The sequence below is a fragment of the Amborella trichopoda genome, chromosome 10 (assembly GCF_054954075.1).
Source record: "Amborella trichopoda isolate Santa Cruz 75 chromosome 10, AtrichopodaSantaCruz75HAP2 v2.0, whole genome shotgun sequence".
In the NCBI taxonomy this organism is placed as follows: Eukaryota; Viridiplantae; Streptophyta; class Magnoliopsida; order Amborellales; family Amborellaceae; genus Amborella; species Amborella trichopoda.
The window spans coordinates 32745516-32766239 of NC_142345.1; the positions used below are offsets into that span (position 1 = coordinate 32745516).

At 36.2% G+C, this 20724-nt stretch overlaps 1 protein-coding gene across 1 annotated transcript; it reads left to right on the top strand.

The window, feature by feature from the left end:
• Positions 1 to 377: 377 nt before the first annotated feature.
• On the top strand, positions 378 to 16482 carry LOC18446716 (aminoaldehyde dehydrogenase 2, peroxisomal). Its single transcript, XM_006856826.4, has 15 exons — positions 378 to 581; positions 2766 to 2908; positions 6261 to 6341; positions 6438 to 6586; positions 7934 to 8026; positions 8137 to 8260; positions 8388 to 8453; positions 10642 to 10708; positions 11080 to 11156; positions 14047 to 14160; positions 15157 to 15234; positions 15316 to 15467; positions 15572 to 15632; positions 15892 to 15998; positions 16078 to 16482. The coding sequence occupies exons 1-15, from the start codon at positions 473 to 475 to the stop codon at positions 16166 to 16168; spliced, it is 1512 nt and encodes a 503-aa protein (XP_006856888.1). The 5' UTR covers positions 378 to 472; the 3' UTR covers positions 16169 to 16482.
• Positions 16483 to 20724: the final 4242 nt, after the last annotated feature.

Consider the following 20724-nt stretch of genomic DNA (forward strand, 5'->3'; position numbering starts at 1 on the left):
TAGGGTTCTCTGAAAAAACTTAATGCCTATTAATCATATAAATATACAGACTTATCTTTTATAGACAAAGTACCTATGACAATAATAAAAATATATCATATATTATACTCAGATTTACCATAAATATAACGATATTATATCTACCATTTTCAAATATACATATTACAATATGTGTTGGCCGGGTCCATTGCCACCCCTCCCAATAAAGTAAAAATACCGAACACCTTTATTTCAACAAATTTCATGAATCATCTCTTTTTATTACAATAATGCATCATATGCATGTGCACCTCTTTATCAAAATTTCATCAAACCTTTGACACTCTTCCACCATTCTCTCCGTTCTATTTAGGTAAGAAGCTCATTTTGGAGCCATTATTTCGGCCTGGTGGTTGTTGCAGAGTCATCTCTCTTAAAACCATAGCAGACTGATACTTTTTAGAGAGAGAAAGCAGCGGGAACGGTGTACAGTATGGCAGCTAGTGTGCCATCTCGGATGCTTTACATCGATGGGCAATGGAAGGAGCCTGTTAAGAGGAAGCGGTTGCCCGTCATCAACCCTGCAACTGAAGAAATCATAGGTTTGTTCTTCTTTCTTCAGATAGCACGAACTTAAGGTTCAGTGGCCATGCTTTTACTTGATTTTAGCTTCATGATGTTATGTTATGGTTCCTCTGAGTCAGCTTGGAATTTCCTTAAATGGGTAATTGTAGATTCAGAAAATGTTGGTCTCCAACTTTCTTTCATAGAATTTCACTTTTGATCTTTCACTTTCTCCCTGAATTCATAAAATTGTGATCTGTGGTGGGTTTTCTTTTTTTGATTTTGGAGTCTTTTTGTCCTCTCTATAATTTTTAAGTTCTTTGTAATTGTTCTCGAACTATCTGTGAAAAATCATAACAGAAAATGTTGTTACATGTAGAGCTGCGACACTTGTACATCAAGTGTATAGGAATTTCATGCATAATTGACCTCGAATCAAGATGTAAAATAGGCTTTAGTTTCTTTCCTTTTTTATTTTGCATAAATCCATTGCATTTACCAGAGTTACGGAGCTTATCTATGGGGGAAGAGTGCATATGTGGTCAAACAAGTGCTTCTGAAATGGGTCTCTGTTTTGAATCGGTAATTTAAACTTGCTTTATAAAATATGTATCTGTCAATAAGAATTTATTTATATAATTTGATTACACTTGAAGCATGGATTTACTGGACAATAGTAAATTTCACCTTTATGATGTATGGGGTCCTTGCGAACCCCTAGCTTGCAAAAATAGGAAATCCAATGACCGGGATCCCACCCAAGATCATGTACATAGTTAGCTAAATGTACAATAAATGCATACAACCACAAAATGAGTGCAAGGAAAAAAGCAAGACGAAAAGCACAATAACACAAATATTTACGTGGTTTAATCTCTAGGGCAATATCCATGGCCTCCGCAAGTAGAAATCCCCTATCATAATGAAAATACAATTTTTGGTTACATGAAATATACATTTGTCTAAATATCAGCAAAGAACCTCACTGATCTTAACTTCTAAACCTGCTCTCACTGAGCAACACCAATAATCAAGTTAGTATAGAAAGATAACTTGAGAGCAACAGAGATACTTTCTCTTTCTAGAAGTAGAAATTTAATCAACCTAAAACCCTATGGGAATACCATCTCTCTTTGGGAGGTCATGTGTCTCTCTTGGGGACCCATCTCTCTCTCTCACTCTTGGAGATCCCTTCTCATGACCCAAAGGGTGAGCATTATGTCTCTCTTGTGTCCCTTATAGGGAGATCACTAGGGTTTCTTTCTTGCTCCCTAATAGAGCCCCTTTTCTTCTTTTTACCATAATAGAAAAACATCGGTGTGGTGATTTTCATTCTCACCAAACCAAACAATTCTCCAACTTGATACACCTTATGTTTTGATACCAATTGTAGGGTACTCAAGAACTTCTAACTTGCGGAACCAGGAATCCCAAATACTGGGATCCCACTCAAGATCGTGTACATAATTGGCTAATACGAAATAAATGAATACAACCACGAATTGGGTGTAAAGAAAAACCTAAAGCACCCCAAAATAACATAAATATTTAGGTGGTTCACCTTGTAAGGCTATGTCAACGGCTTTAGAAAGTACAAATCCACTATCACAATGAAGATTATAGTTTTGGTTTACAAGAGATATACTTCTTTCTGAACATTAGCAAAAAAATCTCATTGATCTTCCCTTCTAAACCCACTTTCCAGATATAACAACATCGTCAATCAACCTCATCTTTCCCTCTACTGCACCGCTGCAAGAAAGATAACCTTGAAAGCAAATGAGATACTCTAGAAGTGGAAATTTAACGAACCCAAAACCCCATGGGATAGAACCTCACACTTGGAGGTTATGTCTCTCTCTTGGAGATCCCCTTCCATGACTCCAAATGGGTGACCCAAAAGGGATGCGATTATGTCTTCCTTGACTCCCTTATATGGAGTTCACTACGGTTTCTTTCTTGCAACCCAAGTAGGTCGGTTTTTTACCATAAGACCCTTAATCTTTTGAGGAAAACATAAGTGTGGTTATTTTGACTATCACCAAACCTAACAAGATGCTTTTAATATGTAAGTGGAAGCTCTATTTGATTTGGGTTTTACTTACTAGAGTTATTTGGGAGATTTTGCTTCTATCTGAGACCTGCATAATGATTAGACTTCTTCCTCTAAATACTTACTTGGTGATTGATTGGGTAACTTCTTGGCTTGTGTTTATCACCAGGAGATATTCCTGCTGCTACTGCTGAGGATGTTGAACTTGCTGTTGCTGCTGCTCGTAGGGCTTTCACAAGAGATAAGGGGGCTGGTTGGGCCCGTGCATCTGGGGCATTTCGTGCTAAGTATCTGCGTGCTATAGCTTCAAAGGTGCCTTTTTTTTCATGGGATATGCCAAGATTCATGTCTTTAAAACTTCTAATTTAATTGGAATGTACAGTCGTACCATTTATGCTAGCTTCTTCCTAGATTTTATTGACTAGGTTGAAGCTTTGCATGGTGAATATTTTGTTGAGAATGGATGGTTGGGGCATCTATTTGATTGCTAGATTTCCGGGGGTATACATATGCACTAGAGAGGATTCTAGATGATTGACTCGTTTGTACTTTAGTTTGGTTTTATGGTTTCTACTTTCTCTTTTTATTGATGGGATTGATACCGGGCTGGACAATCTACTTCGATTTGGTTTCTTGTTAAGATTGAAGTGGATCCGTGTATTTCTTTAGGGATGTGGGATTGAACTCATACAATAACTATGGGATCTAATCATCATAAGGTTAGGTTGTCTATTTGATCAAATAGGATCATGGGAATAACTTAGAGATAATGCGGTGTCTTAGATAGTGGCTATCCTCTTACTATGGAAATGTAGTTTCCATCTGCTCTCCCCATATTCCCGGGTGATTAGGTTAGCAGGGTTATGCATGTAGCCACCTATGTGACATCTCCCCATCACCTTTAGATAAAGAGATATGTGATTCCAAATGAGACTACTTGTTTCTTTTTTAAATAACTGGACTACTTGGTGTTGGCATTGCATTTGCCATATATCTTTTTAAATAGTACCACTATTTTAATTCACAAGCTATATATTTCCCAATTAAGCTTGGTAGACTTGAACCATAGTTGTTGGAGATGGGAGCGGGATCGATTCGGGATTCGCCGAACCTCCCTATAGTGGAAGCTTCTTGGGGTTTAGATCGGCGCCGGTACAATGAACATGATAAGGAGCAAGATCCTTAGGTTTATGGGAGCGAGATCCGATGTCAATGGGTTCGATGTTTTGATTAGCAGGAATCTAAGCTCTACTATTAAAAAAATGAGGTTGTAAGTAGAGCTAGTACGAGTTCCCTTGGTCAACCAATTGAGGTTTAAGTATGTCATATAACATGGTTCCTCCTGTTGTAATATTGAGATTCTTAAAGTATAGGAATCAAGATCTTCAAATTTATTGGCCCCAAGGTCCGCAAGTGCCATTAATCAGGGATCCCTTATCAAGTGCCCCCCTCCCACAATGGATTTATTTATTTTTGTGTGAATAACAACGGTCAACGAATTAATTATATAGCTCTATACGTTGGTTTTTCTTATGACCACTACATCTTCAGGCCATGACACAAGTTTGGCATGCACCATTCCCTCTGAGTCCACGGCAACCCAGAATCCTACCACTCAAGTTCTTTGAATATGGTTTCCTCTGCTTCCATTGTTTCTCTAGCTCTCCGAAGGGGCAAGAGGACAAGATGAACTTCTCTCTCTCTCTCTCTCTGACTGATGTAAGGAAGCTTTTTAAAGCTTGAAATGACAGCATATATTCTCATCTCACTACAATAATCAAACACTAGGGCATCATAAATATAATATTTTAAATGAAATATATATTCTCACAACTAAGAGGGATGGTGTACACAATAGGATTTAATAAAACAATGAGTCACTCTAGACTATGCCTAGTTCAAATTAAGAATCCAAAATAATGGAACTTCATGCTATGTGCAAAAGGGACTGGATTTTAACATCATGGAACTTATGATTCCTAAATAATGGGAACTTCAGACAATGGCAATCTCTAACCTGATATTATCTGTTAATGAAAGTAGAACCCACAAACATGGAACCCAAGATTTTAATGTTCCAAAACCTTGGGCCGTGGTTGATGGGAGTTGGGATCTATTTCGAAATGGAACTGGATTCCATTGATGGATGGAACATGGCCCCCCTTTTTTTGGGAGCGAGATCCCAAAATTGAAAAAAGGGATCCCTACTCCCTTGCAGGAACTGTAGGATCGAGGTTTCAGAGCGGGATCGTCACCCTACCCATACGGCTCCCTTAACTATGACTTGAACAAATGGCTTCCCTAAGAAAGAGAAAAAAAAAGAAGAAGAAAGTAACTAACTAGATAGATGCTCTAGGTGACTAGGACATCTTCCATTTAGGCTCTATGGTCTTCTGGGCTCTTTGCTTCCTTCTACTAGGTAGATCTCGTAGGAGGCAAGCAGGGGGGGAAATATTGGATGAGGAGTGACCTGCTGCTGTTAGAAGACGTATTCCTTGTCATTGTAAATTTGTACTGTACTTAACGAGTGTTTTTCTTTATATGTACTCTAAATGGCAGTTTGTACATGTTGTGATATCAGTTTTCTTTTCTTTTATATGCTTAGCAAGCAAATACTTGTTTTATTTTGATAACTACCCAATTTAATGGATGAGTCATTTTATTTCTTAAAATTTCATGTCATTAAGCAATTCAACAGGGATCCTTGCAGCAACTATCATCCTCGCTTTTGAGAAAATGTCCATTACTAGCGTGATATAATTTCGTCATCACATATATTACTTCTGTAAGATAAAAAAGGCAGCAAATAGGTTTTTTCCTCTTGACCCTAGTAGCTATCTCTCTTGTGCTCATTAAAGAAGAGTTATATTCCTAAAGAGCATGTACTTAAATTACCAATGCTCCTCCAACAATTTGTGCCAATCTTCCAATGTTTTGAATAACCAGTTTGTTCTTGTTGCAAAATGTGTATGTTGACCTGGGCACATAATCAAGTGAATTGTTTTAGGAATGGAAATCTTCTACAGATCGATATCAACATTGAAGGTTGTGAGCCTTAAAAAAAAAAAAATTGAAGGTAGAAGCATAACGATCACCAAAACAAAAAAATTGAAGGTAGTGTTCATGCATGGATGGTGATTGATGTTATGGTTGGTTCAGGAACTAGAGGGATTCATCTTTTCTTTATTATGTGAAAAGTTGATTGCACATGGTAATTTAATTTGTGTTTTGAACACCACAAAAATAGGAAGCATTAGAATTTGTTGCTTGTTATTAATTGGGATTATAGGTGTTTCATTTTCTTTATTTGGGAATATTACTACCTGACAGAAGAGGAGTGTAACACAATAGAAAAGTGAATACAAAGTACGATATCCAAACTCTATTGTTAAAGTATTGCAGCTTTTCTTTTTGGTAGATCGGTGGGGAAAGGGTCCCCTACCCATGTTAGGAATGGAAATCAAGACGTTGTGTTGTGGAACTGTCTTGAGTCCCTTCCTAATTGCAGCTAAATTTTTTATGATGCTCATTCTCCCTTACACAAACAATTATTAGTACGAACCCCTGCCATACCTTGGTGAACTACAACATATTTTGGTTTTATTTCATGTTTTGATAACATTGTAACCACATTATGAAGAAATTTGTGCATCTCTTGTTACAGGTGAAGGACCGTAAAACTGAACTGGCAAAGTTGGAAGCTCTTGATTGTGGGAAGCCACTGGAAGAAGCGGCCTGGGACATTGTATGCTTCTGAGATTTTGGAGGTTCATCCAGGAATCGATGTTTGAATCTTGAATCTAAACAGTTACCTTATGTGCTGCCTTTTATTTTATTCCAGGATGATGTTGCTGGATGTTTTGAATATTACGCTGATCTTGGAGAAGCTTTGGATAGACAACAAAGGGCTCCAGTATCTCTTCCAATGGAGAATTTCAAGTGTCACATTCTTAAAGAACCTATTGGTGTTGTTGGCCTAATTACTCCATGGTAAATTAAAAGTTATATGAAATCTTCCTCCTTTGTTTAGTTTTTATTTTTTTTCTTTTCTTCTCTTTTTTCTTTTCTAACTGATGGTATTACTGAGTTCTTTTTGCATTGGTTTTCCTTTTTTTTTTCTGGTGAAATATGCATGGATGCATTTTGAGTGGTTTCTTTCCTAATTACCAATTTTAATAATCTAGAAGCCTTAAATAGAGATAGCTGGAAGCTTGTTGCTCCTAGTTCCTTGACTTTCTAAATGAACCTGTTGGGCAATGTATATTGCACATTGCACAAGCATGAAACTAGTAGTTTTTTTCAAATGTGTATGGATAGCTGTGCTTCTTATCCTTGATTTTGTTAAGTAGAACTTGTGTACTTATGAGGTAATTGCAGCAATCTGCTGTAAGAACTGTAAAGTAACCCATTTAAATGTCTTTTTGATTTTCTTTATTCTTATTTTTTTTTTATGTTCTTTTTGTCTTTGTTTTGTTTCGGATTGCAAGTTAGCAACACTTGAAAGAGATAAAAAAAGTATGTTTTTGGAATAAAATTCCTTGGTGCCTGGAGTTATCACATGGTTCTGGGGCTATGGTCATGGGGTTGATTGCCTCTCCAATAGTCAAGAGGAAAGTCGTTATTGGTAAGGTTTGTCACCCCTCAATTGGAGAGGTATGCAAGGCAGGAGAGTTTCCTTGCCTGAGGTCCACTCACGTGAACTTGGACCTTTGCCTATGAATCGAGGGTCTATGCTTCAACTGAGACTCCCTCATTTCTCAAGAACAATGTTGATGCATGTCAGACTTACAAAGTGACAGTGTGCATTTCCCTTTGCAAGTTATAGCCAAATACGTAACGATTCATGGATGATAAACACATATAGTCTAAAGCGTCTTTACAGTTGTTAAACAGAGATATTCTAAAGTGTCTGTTAAGTTGAACTAAAATAAATGTCCAAAGCAAACGTTCTAGGGAAAAGGAGAAATGAATAAAGAGTACTAGAATAAATTTCTGTGGTGGCAATGGTTATACCTTCTTTTTCTTGTTTGCTGTTGGTATCGGTAGGGATGCTTTTTGAAAGTAAGTGCCAAATTGGTTGTGGTTGTCTTGTTCTTTGGAAACTGTTTGCTTCAACTGTAGGGAAGGTAGCAGTTATATTTTCTGGAAAGATGAAGTTGCCGTTAATCTCTGTGGCTGTTGCAATATCCTGTTTTCTGCAAAATTGATTTATGGGGTTCCTTATGCGTCATGTACATCAAATTAGATTTTCTCCACTGTAGAAGTACCAAGTTTTTTATATGTTATATAGTTTATGGAGTTCTCAGAAAAGTAATCGAAATTCTTTATTTGTTCCAGGAATTATCCTCTCCTAATGGCCTCATGGAAGGTTGCTCCAGCCCTTGCAGCTGGGTGTACAGCCATCTTGAAGCCCTCGGAACTATCTTCTGTGTAAGTAATTTGATAAAATTATATTTTGTTGTTCAGGTTATTATAGTTTCTTTTTTTTCTGTAGTTTTTGTAATATAGTATACTAGGATTTTTCCTATTTCTATTTCCAGAACATGTTTGGAGTTGGCTGAAATATGCATGGAAGTAGGACTTCCTCCTGGTGTTCTAAACATACTTACTGGACTGGGTGCAGAAGCTGGTGCTCCGATGTCATCTCACCCTCATGTTGGCAAGGTTTCTATTATTATTTGTAGGATGATTTTCTTATAGGGAACAAACGTATTTAATTTTATTTTGTGTCATTATTATATGCTCCTATTAGATTATTGCATTTTTAACTCTTCCTCATGGCCTCTGCCAGATTGCTTTTACAGGAAGTTCCATGACGGGCAGAACAATCATGACTGCTGCAGCTCAATTGGTTAAGGTGACCATGGAGCATAATACTATCTATTTGTGCATTGTTGATTGTTCTTTATCAATGTTCATAGAATTAGAGGCAGCTTCTTTGGTCCCCAAATTTTCCTTTCATAAGTAGCGTTTGATATATGTGAACCATGTAATCTTTTTCAATCTGTTTTAACCCAAATAATATGAGTAGTGCATAACTTTGGAATAGGAGAGTCGTGAAAATTCAGCCAATTTACGTATATCCGCAATATCATCCCACTGGATATGGATCCAGAAGATAGTACACGTCCATTTCTCACTTGACAATGTATTTGAACTCAGATAATCTTTTTCTTTCCTGTATGGACCAATGTAGAAGAAATTGGCTGCCTGGGCCCTAGGTGGCCTAGGCTTCTAAGGCCATCGGTTAGGGCCAGGCCAGGGCATAGGGTGGAGGAGGCTCTAGGTTCCTGCCTAGGTGGGCAAGGCACCTCCTAGGAGCTTCCTAGGCGGGTGCTCAGAGTGGACGGGACTCTAGGCTCCTGCCTAGGTTGCCAAGGCATCAAGTAGATTGGCTCCTCGGCCCGCCTGAAGAAGAAGAAGAAGAAGAATGTTACTGCTTTGATGTGATTTGTAAACTACATAGGGGAAGGGGGTACTGCTTGATGTGATATGAAGCTAGAAAGGGGCTGAGAGTATGATGATTTGTCACAAGGGACAAAAGGGCAAGAGGGTACAATGATGTGTAACAAAAGGGCAAGGGAAATGGAGTAGGATGATGTGCCATGAGGGAGAAAAGGGAAGAGACTACATTGATGTGGCACAAAAGACAGGAAGAGTTTACAATGATGTGGCATACTCCCAGCTCCTCCTGATATTAGGTGTCTTAGGTACTGCCTAGGAGGCCAGGGATCTTAGCCACCTAGGCAACAATCTCCACGTTTTTGAGCACTGGTATGGACACTCCGTCTTCTTGTCAAAGTGGGTCTCATGTGGGAATCCTTTCTGAAGGAAACTGGAAGTGTACCTGGAAAAGAGTTAGTCCCTGCAGCGTCAGAAGTTTTGAAAATTAAACCACAATATTAAACCCATGTTTCAATTATGTGGAAGATACTTCTTTGCAAATTTATATAGCATGGACCCAGATGATCAAAAGATGACAAACTTTGTCATGAAAAACCTAAACATTTCCTTGGAAACACCTACCATTGTGATAAGACACTTTCCAAAATAAAACTATTTACATTCTTATAAACTTCCATTGATAGATCCCAAGATTGTCGTTTAAAGATGGTGATTTTTCCTGCTTTGGCATCATCAACTTTGTCATGAGAAACCAACCCAATATCTTCATTTGGAGTTCCAGATATTGAACTATGTCGTTGATCTCCTGGCAGCCTGAATTCTAACTATGAAACCTAACTTAGTGATAGATCCGACACTATTTGAAATTTGCATGGACAGCTCGAATGAATGAATAATTTTACTAGTGGTGATGCTTGGTCTATTAATACATCCAGGCAGGCCCTTGTATGGATACTCATTCTGTGCATATCCACACTGACATAGCAGTAATACGCATTACGATAGTATTCATGATTGCAAAATTGTATTCAGGATCAAGATATCTCCAATAAACATGTAATGCGGGTACTGTGTTGTTACACACGCAAAGACCATCTAATAGGCATGTCTGGATGCTCAAAGTTTCTCTATGTCTCTATTGTCTAAGTGACTGCTCACTCTTGGAAAGAACTGGGATGATTCTTTTTCTCATCTTTGGTTATATGTTTATGAGGTCTAATAGTTAACTCCCTATTTGTGTAATGTTCAATTGAACCTGAAAGCATCGCATGCGGTTTGCACTTTTTTGCTGCAATATCTGCTCCATACTCTTTTGTAACCAGACATTGAGAATGAGATTGGTGTGGATTCGTCCAAGCTTGAATTGATCCATTATCCTTTTATTCTTTCTATTGAACATAGGTCCAGTCAATTCTTATGATGTCGAGTGAATTTCCATATATATTTTTTCAGATGAATATATATTGTTGCATCCCCCATGTCATCTTATTATTGTATAGTGAAACCCACATTTTATTTGAAATTGAAAGTGAAACCCACATTTAACTATCCAAAAAAAGAAAAACAAGAAAAAAAGAAACCACATTTGCATGTCTTTGGTGTTCCTAGTGTCTGATTTCATAGTCACTTTTGCATGACAGCCTGTTTCTTTGGAACTTGGAGGAAAGAGCCCAATTATAGTATTCCAGGGTGTGGACATTGAGAAAGGTACTTTTCTGAAGATCTAGGTATTTTGATTTGCAGAAAGCTCCTTTTTTTTTTACCCCTATATATATAGAAATAAAGCTGCAAACTCATGCTTTATTTGACCTCCTCTTTTCTTCCCTCAGTTCTCATTTATAGTTGTAACAGTCAATGAAACCTACCTTCTTACTTCTAGTTATTGTAATTTTCTACAACTGATCCTTGATGATCTACAAATCTTTGAAAACAGAGATACCTTTTGAGAATTTATTTTGCAGTTCAATTTGCATTGTCCATATGTGTCTTATCCATAGAATATTCTTTATATTTGATGGGTATGAATTCTTGATTGTTCTCCTATGTTTATTGTTTGGTGTTCCTGTTGCGCTAAACAGCTGCTGAGTGGACAATGTTTGGTTGCTTTTGGACAAATGGTCAAATTTGCAGTGCAACTTCCCGTCTTCTTGTCCAGGTCTGTGACATCTATAATCATTATTTCAGTATAAATTCTAAGCATGTAAATAATTGAAAGTCAGACAAGTATCGGCAGTCTTACCCAACCTATTGGTAATTTTGCCCAAGCATGCTTAACTTCGAGGTTGAGATGACATATCCTTGGTACTTGCTTAACCTCACCCCTCTAAATATTTAACATATGAGTGTGGATTTAGACTTTAAGAAAGAACCTCCCTGGTATTTTCTCCCTGATAAAGTATTGTGATGCCAATTTATCTTCTTCTTGGAGAGCATATGCTGTGAATTGGATTGATATATATATATATATATATATATATATATATATATATATATATATATATATATATAGAGAGAGAGAGAGAGAGAGAGAGAGAGAGTATATAATGAGACCATTTATCTTTAGTACAAGGTGGTCATAATTAATCTTGACCATTGGATGTGAAATTAGATGGCTGCATTTATTCCATTGACCAAGCTCAAACTTCAAAAGAAATTTTCTTGACACACCCAAGCTATCAGATTTCACATCGGATGGTTGTACATAATTGTGACCACGTATAAAAGGTAAATGGTTTCATTGTATACAATCCCATATATATATATATATATATATATATATATATATATATGGAAAAAGATTTCCTAAGCTACTAGCTCTAATGAATAGTATATGCTACTAGCTTCCAGCTGTCAGATCTTCATCGGGTGGTTCAAAATTCATATAACTGTTTGAATTTTAATCTTTTTCTAAAAATTAGATCATAATGAAATTTTGGACGTGTATACGAAACAATAGGGTTCACAATAAAAAAAAATAAAAAATATTTCTTAAAATATAAAATGATCGAAATACCCCTGAAAAATGATGAGGGTAATTTGGTCATTTTAAATTATTGAAAGTAATTTATATTTTTATATGGTGCGGAATGGTGTTAGGTATATGCACCCAAAATTTCATCTTAATCTGATTTATAGAAAAATGATTAAAATTAAAATAGTGATATGAATTTTGAACCAAGGGATGAAAGATCTGATGGCTGGGAGCTAGTAGCTTATACTATTCATTATAGCTAGTAGCTTAGAAAATATTTTTCTTAAATATATATATATATATATATTCAAAGAGCTTTGTGGCAGACCAGAACAATTGCCAACACAAACAAAATGACTCCCAGCTTACCTCCATCTTGTTTTGAATTAAATTCCTATCACGCAATCCCTTTCAAACATGTATCAGTGTATGTTTGGGGGTTCCCTTCAAACTTCAGGGAAATAAAATGGCATATTTGCCTCCACAGCGCTTGCTGTCGTCATCCACCTGGGTGGTGAGTCCATGAAGTTCTTCATTCAGAAAAAAAAAAAAAGGCTTCCCTTCTTGCTACAGGCAGCACTAGCTATTTGGGTTCTAGATTGCTTTGTGCACTGAAATGGTCGAGGCATCCCCCATGCGTAAAGAGTAGGGCTCAACTTGGCTAGAAACTAAAAAAACAAGTTTCCGTTTCTGACTTTGCGGTGCTGTCAAACCCAATGAATTTATCCCTGCTTTCAGTTTTTTTGCATATTTCATTTGATATTGGTTAATCTTTCCGATCTGATGAGTTATATACAAACACAGTTCTTAGCATTTTCAGAAATTTATACGATCATAAATGTTTCAGAACTCACATTATCTAATTTGTTTTAACTTTTAACTGGTTCTTGAAATAAGACCCTAACAGATTAGGAGATCCACAATGACACATGCCTGCCACATCCATAGGGTATTATCGCTCTTGTGAAAGGCTAATGCAGAAATTTATTGCATAATTTCCTTTGTCTGCACTTATGTTTATCTGATTTTTGAGCTACAGATGCACAAAAATGTTCAAAAGGTAACTTTCATGAGTTTAGCAACATGAAGAAAATAAATTTCATTAGCTTCATGTTAGAGTCTTACATTCATTCTCAAACTGAGCAAAATACACAGTGAAGAAAGGTTCAAACTATGTAACTAACACCTACAAGAATGCTTCCATTCTATTTCGAACTATAAGATGACCAAATGCATGGCTATGAAGTTACTATATATGCACCTTTCGTTGACTGACTCTGTCAGTTTCAGAATTTCAACACTTTTGGAGTGACCTTAGGGGCACTTGGTGAATTTGTTTAGAGTGATAAATTTCTTGAAACTGCCATAAAAATTTAGCGAACATTAGATGAATGTTTGAACCAATAATAGATGTGGTTTTACTCGATGGTCTTGAGATGGCTCCTGAGTATTGCTAGCTTGAGTAGTTGGATTTTAACCTGAGCAAGCAACAAATGCGAACCCTCCTGCGTTCATGCAATTGCATATTCTAGGGGAACAATTTGTTAAGCCAAAAGATATTCTACTTCCACAAGAGTAGAATGTCCATTTACTCTCTCAGGTAAAATCCCACCTAGAATTAATTTTAGGACTGCAAATTTTGGGGATGTAACCTCTTCAACCCATAGCTTAGCCTCAATAAATTTTTTTTCCTGATTGTACCCCCTATGAACATGAAAAATATAATGTCTCGAGATTGAATAGAGACCATCCAATTTTTAGATGGTGAGATCTTAGTGTTAGAAAACTCAAATTTCAATTTTGTTGTTTTGAGAATAAAGTTCTAGTAATTTTTAAGTGGTTCCCAAAATTTCAGATTGAGAAAATCCTCCCAAATAGGTCGTTTGACCAAGGGAGTAGAAGTAAACTATACTTCCAAGGGAGCACCGTATATGTGATCATTTGTTAATATTGGAATGGGTCTGTGGATTGTTTCCTCTCTCTCTCTCTCTCTCTCTCTCTCTCTCTCTCAGGAATCTCTTCCTAGTGTTTATTTAATTGCATGGTTTTGAATTTTTTTATTTGATTTCTGTAGGAAAGTATTGCAATGGAATTTTTGGAGAAACTTGTTGGTTGGACCAAAAGCATCAAGGTTTCAGATCCTCTACAGGATGGTTGTAGACTTGGGCCTGTTGTGAGTAAAGGACAGGTAAAAATTGACCCTCCTTGGTTGATTTCTATCATGAACTTAAATGTCACCAGTGCCTTATTGATCTAGTTATATTACATTTAAATACATTGATGCATCCATAGTTGTCTGACATTCTGACTGTAACTATTTAGTTTGATTTTCAGTACATCAAAATGTGCTAATTGCTATTTTGATATGCGAAAGGAATTATGACTTGAGTACAGTTGTTTTTAAACTCTTTTTTATTAGTTTGCTTGGATATATTTTGCAATTTTTAGTTCTTTTTGTTAATAACCACTTGAATATATTTATTAATCTCATATTGCGTTAATTAACAATGCTTCATAGGTCACTTTCATCAGCTTGTTATTGATATGTCATGGAGGCTACATCTTTTTATCAGCTGTATTCACAACTCCAGATTGAGATTAATTAACAATGCTTTAGGTCATTTTCATCAACTTTTTATTGATATGTCATGGAGGCTACATCTTTTTATCAGCTGTATTCACAACTCCAGATTGAAAAAATAGGATTGTATGAAAAGCTTTTGGTTCGTGAAGACAGCTTTTGCACCTGTAAGGCACACCTGAACCATCGAGAACTGTCATATGGGAACTGTTTCGTAAAATACAAACAGGAAGAAATGGCATATACATGTTGTACCAATATTTGCATTTCTTGTCTTAAATTGATACATGTACTTCTTTTACACTATACCACTTGTATTATTACCACATGTGACATGGGTTTCCTGTTTGGTGGCTACAATCTCTTAATTACATGTTCAAGCTAAAGTAATCCGGCATACATTTCAGTTGTGCATCACGAGTCCCTTATTGATCTCTATCCAATCTCTCCCTCTTCCCCACCCCACCCCACCCCAAACTCCTGCCCCCCTCCCCCCCCCCCCCTCCTCAATATATATTATCTTCGAGTGTGTGACCTTACATTGCATGGGCTGTCGATCGTTGTTAGTCTGTTACAAAAATCCTTCTCTTTGATTCATGGCAGTATGAAAAGATCATGAAATTCATATCCACAGCAAAGAGCGAAGGAGCAACTATACTCTGTGGCGGTGATCGTCCTCAAGTAAAATTCCTTTAACATACAGTCTATTTGCTTTTGTGCTCTTTCAAGTGATTGCTCATTTCTAGCATGTCTTGTTTACAGCATTTGGAGAAAGGGTATTTTGTTGAACCAACCATCATAGGAAATGTGAATACTTCCATGCAAATATGGAAAGAGGAGGTTTTTGGTCCAGTCTTGTGTGTCAAAACATTTAGCACTGAAGATGAGGCTATAGAATTGGCAAACGATTCTGAGTAAATTCACCTTTCCTTGGATTTTGTATATAAGATTTTTGCAAAAAATTAGCTGCATAGTAACCTGAAATTCTGATTGAAATTCATCTGTGGTCCATTTGCAGTTATGGCTTGGCTGGTGCTGTGCTTTCAAAAGATTTGGAGCAATGTGACCGTGTATCACAGGTATTTATCCAAGATACATCCTAGTAAAACAATAGTGAGCAGAATCACACTTGCCACTCAGACCAAGACGCCTGATTTTTTTATCTGATCACATTTGTGGGATCTACAAGTCCTTATGAGTCATTGTTATATGAATGTGTTCTTCTTTCAAATAATTGAAACTTAAACATCTTTATAGGGCAACAACCCCCTCCTTTTCTTCATCTCTCTCTCCCCTCTACGTTTGTGTCTCGATCATAGCCTTGGCTTTCTGTTGCAGTACCTGCATGCTGGAATTATGTGGATAAACTGTTCTCAGCCAACCTTCTGTCAAGCTCCTTGGGGAGGAAACAAGCGAAGTGGTTTTGGACGTGAACTAGGAGAATGGTGAGCGTTGCATATGCAATTGCTAACCTTTTGAGTGGTCACATAGCTAATCTAACTGCCAGATCTTTGTTGTATGTAGGGGTCTCAACAACTACTTGAACGTGAAGCAGGTGACAACGTACACATCACATGAACCATGGGGATGGTATCCATCACCCTCAAAACTTTGAAGAAATAGTAAGCCAATGGCATGTTACCATTGCCAGTGTGCAACGTGGTAGCATATGTCAGAACATATTCTGTCGTTTGAATGACTGAGGAAGGTTGTACCTCTCCTTCTAACTTTGTTATATGAGTAATAATAATGGAGGGCCTGAACTGATGCCTATGTTAAAGTCGTTTGTAATCTAGTTTTGCAATATTAGTCAGTTGAGCCTTGGGTTATCTTTTCAAGTTTTAGAGTTCATCAGATTGGCTATTTCAAGCTCTTTCAAAATGTCTCTTTTTGTTTGTGAATGCAAACTTTGTTGCGTTTCTGGTTCAATGGTGTCTAGCCTAGTTCATCTATTTTCTCAATGTCAATTGCAGTCTGGTCTTATTAAAATTGGGAATTTAGGAAAAGCTTTGATTCTGATGGATCTGAATTGTGTAAACAGAAGTTATTAAAATGTTATTTGCAAGGGGGTGTATATAATAATCGATGTGATCATAAAGCTCCCTTTATGACTTTTATTATCTCTGCGCAGTACAATTGATGGATTCTGATGGAGAGAATGGGGCCCTATAAGTTGGGCTCTGCCATGTTCTGATGTCATCTACTCTGTGGATCACCCTTCATGAATGTTTTGGATGGCGGTAGTACTTTTGACCATGGATATAATCTGTCATTCAATACTTCCTTATTTACTGACTCATAAAACATAATACAACTTGGTTAAAAAGAATACATGAATGTTGCTCCTGTTTACATGCTAGTGTACAACAATGTTACCTAATTAATTATTATAGGTTCAAGATTCATTAAAAGATGTGGCAAAGTCTTACAATAGTTGCCTATCTAACACAAGCCGTTTACTGAGGTTTGGGACCAGCATGATTGGCATTGGGCAGGCCAAGGCGGAGTTAACAATATTATATAATAGAAGCATAAATTTCATGATCCATCTCTATAGCTTGCTGCCCCTCTAAGCCCTCCTAGGATAAATCTGAGAGAATAGCATTGGGAATGGTTATGAATTAATTTGATAGAAAAAAAAGAAGTACTACAAAGTTGAAGTTATTACTAGAAATGAAAACCATGGAGTTATTACATCATTAAGTAGTACTCCATAAAGGCTATTCCTTTTATGTATCCACACTGGATATTATCCCAGTGTGACATGTTGCATTTTTTTTGTTCTTTTGTGTGAATTAGTGGGGGATAGTGGTCCCTACCTGTAAAGGTGTCAAGGACTTCTCAGGAGATCACCCATCTTAGTACTACTTCGTCCCAAACATGTTTAACTTTGAACTTCAGGGATATGGTGCATTAGTGTTGGTATAACATTTTGATTGTTGATTAAAAAATGAATAGTGCAATACTTTTTAATGATTTTAAATTGATGGGCATTTCTGGAATTTGATGACGACAGTTGGAGATTGGAGCTGTCTAGGTACTGGCATGAAACCAATTTTGGGCAATTTTTAAAGGAAACCGTATCAAAATACAAGAAACAGGTGACAATGTATGTTCGAAAAGAAACATATGCTAATTGTTTTATGAAATCATACTAATTGTTGGGACAAGCTCGTAAATTCATCGAAGATTTTGTAGGGACGTAGATTTTGTAGGGACATGTTACACGTGAAAATATTTTCGTAAAAGTATTTTCACATAAAAGAACTCTCCCATATGATTAGGTTTAGGAGTTTTTTCACATTTATTAGCTGCCAATTGGTGTGAAAAATGCATTGTGACTAATTGATGTGAAGAAATCCTACTTTTAACGATATGGGGCAGTTCATTCATTTGAAAATAATTTCACGAAAATATTTCATGTATACCAAAGCTGCCCTAGGAAATTTTTAAAAATGCATGTACTAGTCATGGTATTTAAACCTAAAACTTTCTTTAAAGAAGAGGTACTTCTCTACCTTCGAACTTTGGTCGCGACAAAATAATATCTCATCTTTTAAAATCCAAAAAGGAAAAAAGACAGAAAAAAAAGGAACTAACGGTTGCTCAAATGACAATGGGTAGTAGAAACATTAGTATTTCATGGGAATCTTTCATGCTTGCAAAGTACTGAAGTACAAAATACCCATATTGCATTCATCTTTTATTTTTCTTTTTTTCTTGTACACATGAAATACGAGTGACTGAATGTAATTAGAGTTTACTAGATAGGGACGAGCTTTTAGAGAGAGTGAGTGTTAGTCAACGGTGAGATGTTCTTATAAGACAGATATGATCACGAGCACCTGTTTTTTTTGGTATGTTAACTAAAATTTCATCACTACTCTTTCCATGAACAATGAGAATGTACAGTTACAAATTTATACAAAACTTCAAAGACAGAATGCATTAGCTGGGGCTAAAATGTTATTGATCATAGTGAAAACTGCAAAGATAGATCATTAATGTAAAAGGATGGAATACTATACTACTTGGTTTTAGTACAAGGGTTCACAATCATTCCTATCCATCGGATGTGAAGTTCGATGGATTGGGTGTATTGCATAGTTTGAGAAATTTTATTTTGAATTTTGTGCTCAATTAATGATACACTCCTAATCACTTGGTTTTAAATCTAATGATCAATAGTGATTATGACCTCTTTGTACTGCTGGAGGTAGTCAGATATGGTACCAGTGTAGGTAGGTGCGAAGCTGCCAAGAGGTCCCTCATTTGCATATTGGGTATGGAACCCCAGCATAAAATGAGTGCAATTTTTTATTAATATTTTTTGATTGGTAATTTAACGTTCTTTAGATATAATACGTAAGAATGATTTACATTTGCAAGTCTTCTCCTCTAGAAGATTTCATTTTTCTAAACCACTGCTTAGGACCTTTTTTTAAATCCTCGGCCCATGCCCCAGCGGCCCGAGCGGGGCCGGGTATTGTAGCAGCACAAAAATGTAAAAATGAAAGGAAATACGTCTAGATGTGGTTACAAACAGTAGTGAAAAAATAGATTTTAAAAAATTAGTTTGCGATGGGGGTATTTTTAAAATTTTCCAAAAAGATGAAAAAATATAAAAATAAGTATTCATGGCCAAAATACTTTCCAATATTTGTCAAAATAATAGAAAACATAAAAATAAATAAGAAGTTCAAATAGATTTTTTATTTTTTGGAGTTTTTATAAAATTTTGAATTTTTTTTTTTAAGATTCTGAGTTGGACCCCCAACTCGAGCTTGGCTGCTCCTTGAGTCTGAGTAAGTTCGACTGAGTGTGAGCTGACTGGGCTGATTTTTCAACATACCTAACAACTTTCAAATCCATCATGCTGTAATAAATACCAATGTTACAAGTTCCGTTCAAATAACAAATGATTCATTTCGCATCATTCCAATGATCATGCTTAGAATTTACCATGTGTCTACTCACAACTATCATTACTTGTATTATGTCAGCTTGGTGCTAACCATAAAATATAAAATTCCCTACTGTAGATGACTATGCCACTTAAGGCACAGAGGTAGGACATCGTTATGAAAACAACTTCATATGCACAAGAAATGAGGTACTAAATAGTTTAACATTCTATATATTGAAGCACCGCAACACCTTTTTCACATAACTCTTTTGAGTTAACTAGATTTTTTTGTTCTTCTTATTTCTAAATACACACATCCCAATAATTTGATTAATAGCTCCCAAATTTTTCATCTCAAATTCTCTAACCAACTAAGCTTTAAGTATTGCAATATTCTCTTGCAATAATTATATCCTCGACATGCAATAATAAAATAATAAAGCTTCAATCACCACTACCACGAAAATATGTACAATAGTTAGCTTCACATCTAGGAAAATTCAAAAACAATATCTATAGCCAAAACAACTCTAACAACGCTCATGTACACCATATGAGAGAGATTTTATTAAAAAGTAACATTTGACTACTAAACATAACCTTTTACAACCAATCAATCTCTATATTTTTCAATATCATCATTAAGACTTTTTTACTTCTTGAAGACCCACCTGCAACTAATTGCATTTTTCTCTTCCAATAATTCAAAGAGGTCCCATGTTTAATTTTTCTGCATGGCTATCTTCTCTTACATAGATGTTTTCTATTGATTAGTTTCTTCGACCTTACATGCCTTGCGAGAAGAAATTGATTCACCCTCCTCTGTTAGACAAGTATAGGCCAATGCATAGTTGTTAAGCTTCACATGAATCTATTTAAATATTTCAGATTTTCTTAGTTCAAACGCACTTAAATATTCTTTAAGCTCTTGAACAATTTTAGGCTCTTGGTCCTGAACCATCTCACTGGTACTTTTGGGTGCATTCTATCTCTACAATTTTTGCATCTAGCTCATCTTTTTTCTTTTTGCATATAATTTTTATTAATATCTCAATTAATAATATTATTGCAGCAAGTAGACTATACCCCTTTGTACTATTACTTAACCAAGAAAAACATACTTTTTGGATTTCGCATCCACCTTAGTTCTCTTCTAATTTTGAATCAAAGAATATATATCACACCAAAAAATATGAAGGGAAGAACAATTAACTATTTTGCCTTTCCAAACCTCTTCTAATGTCTTGTAGTCAATCATTACACTG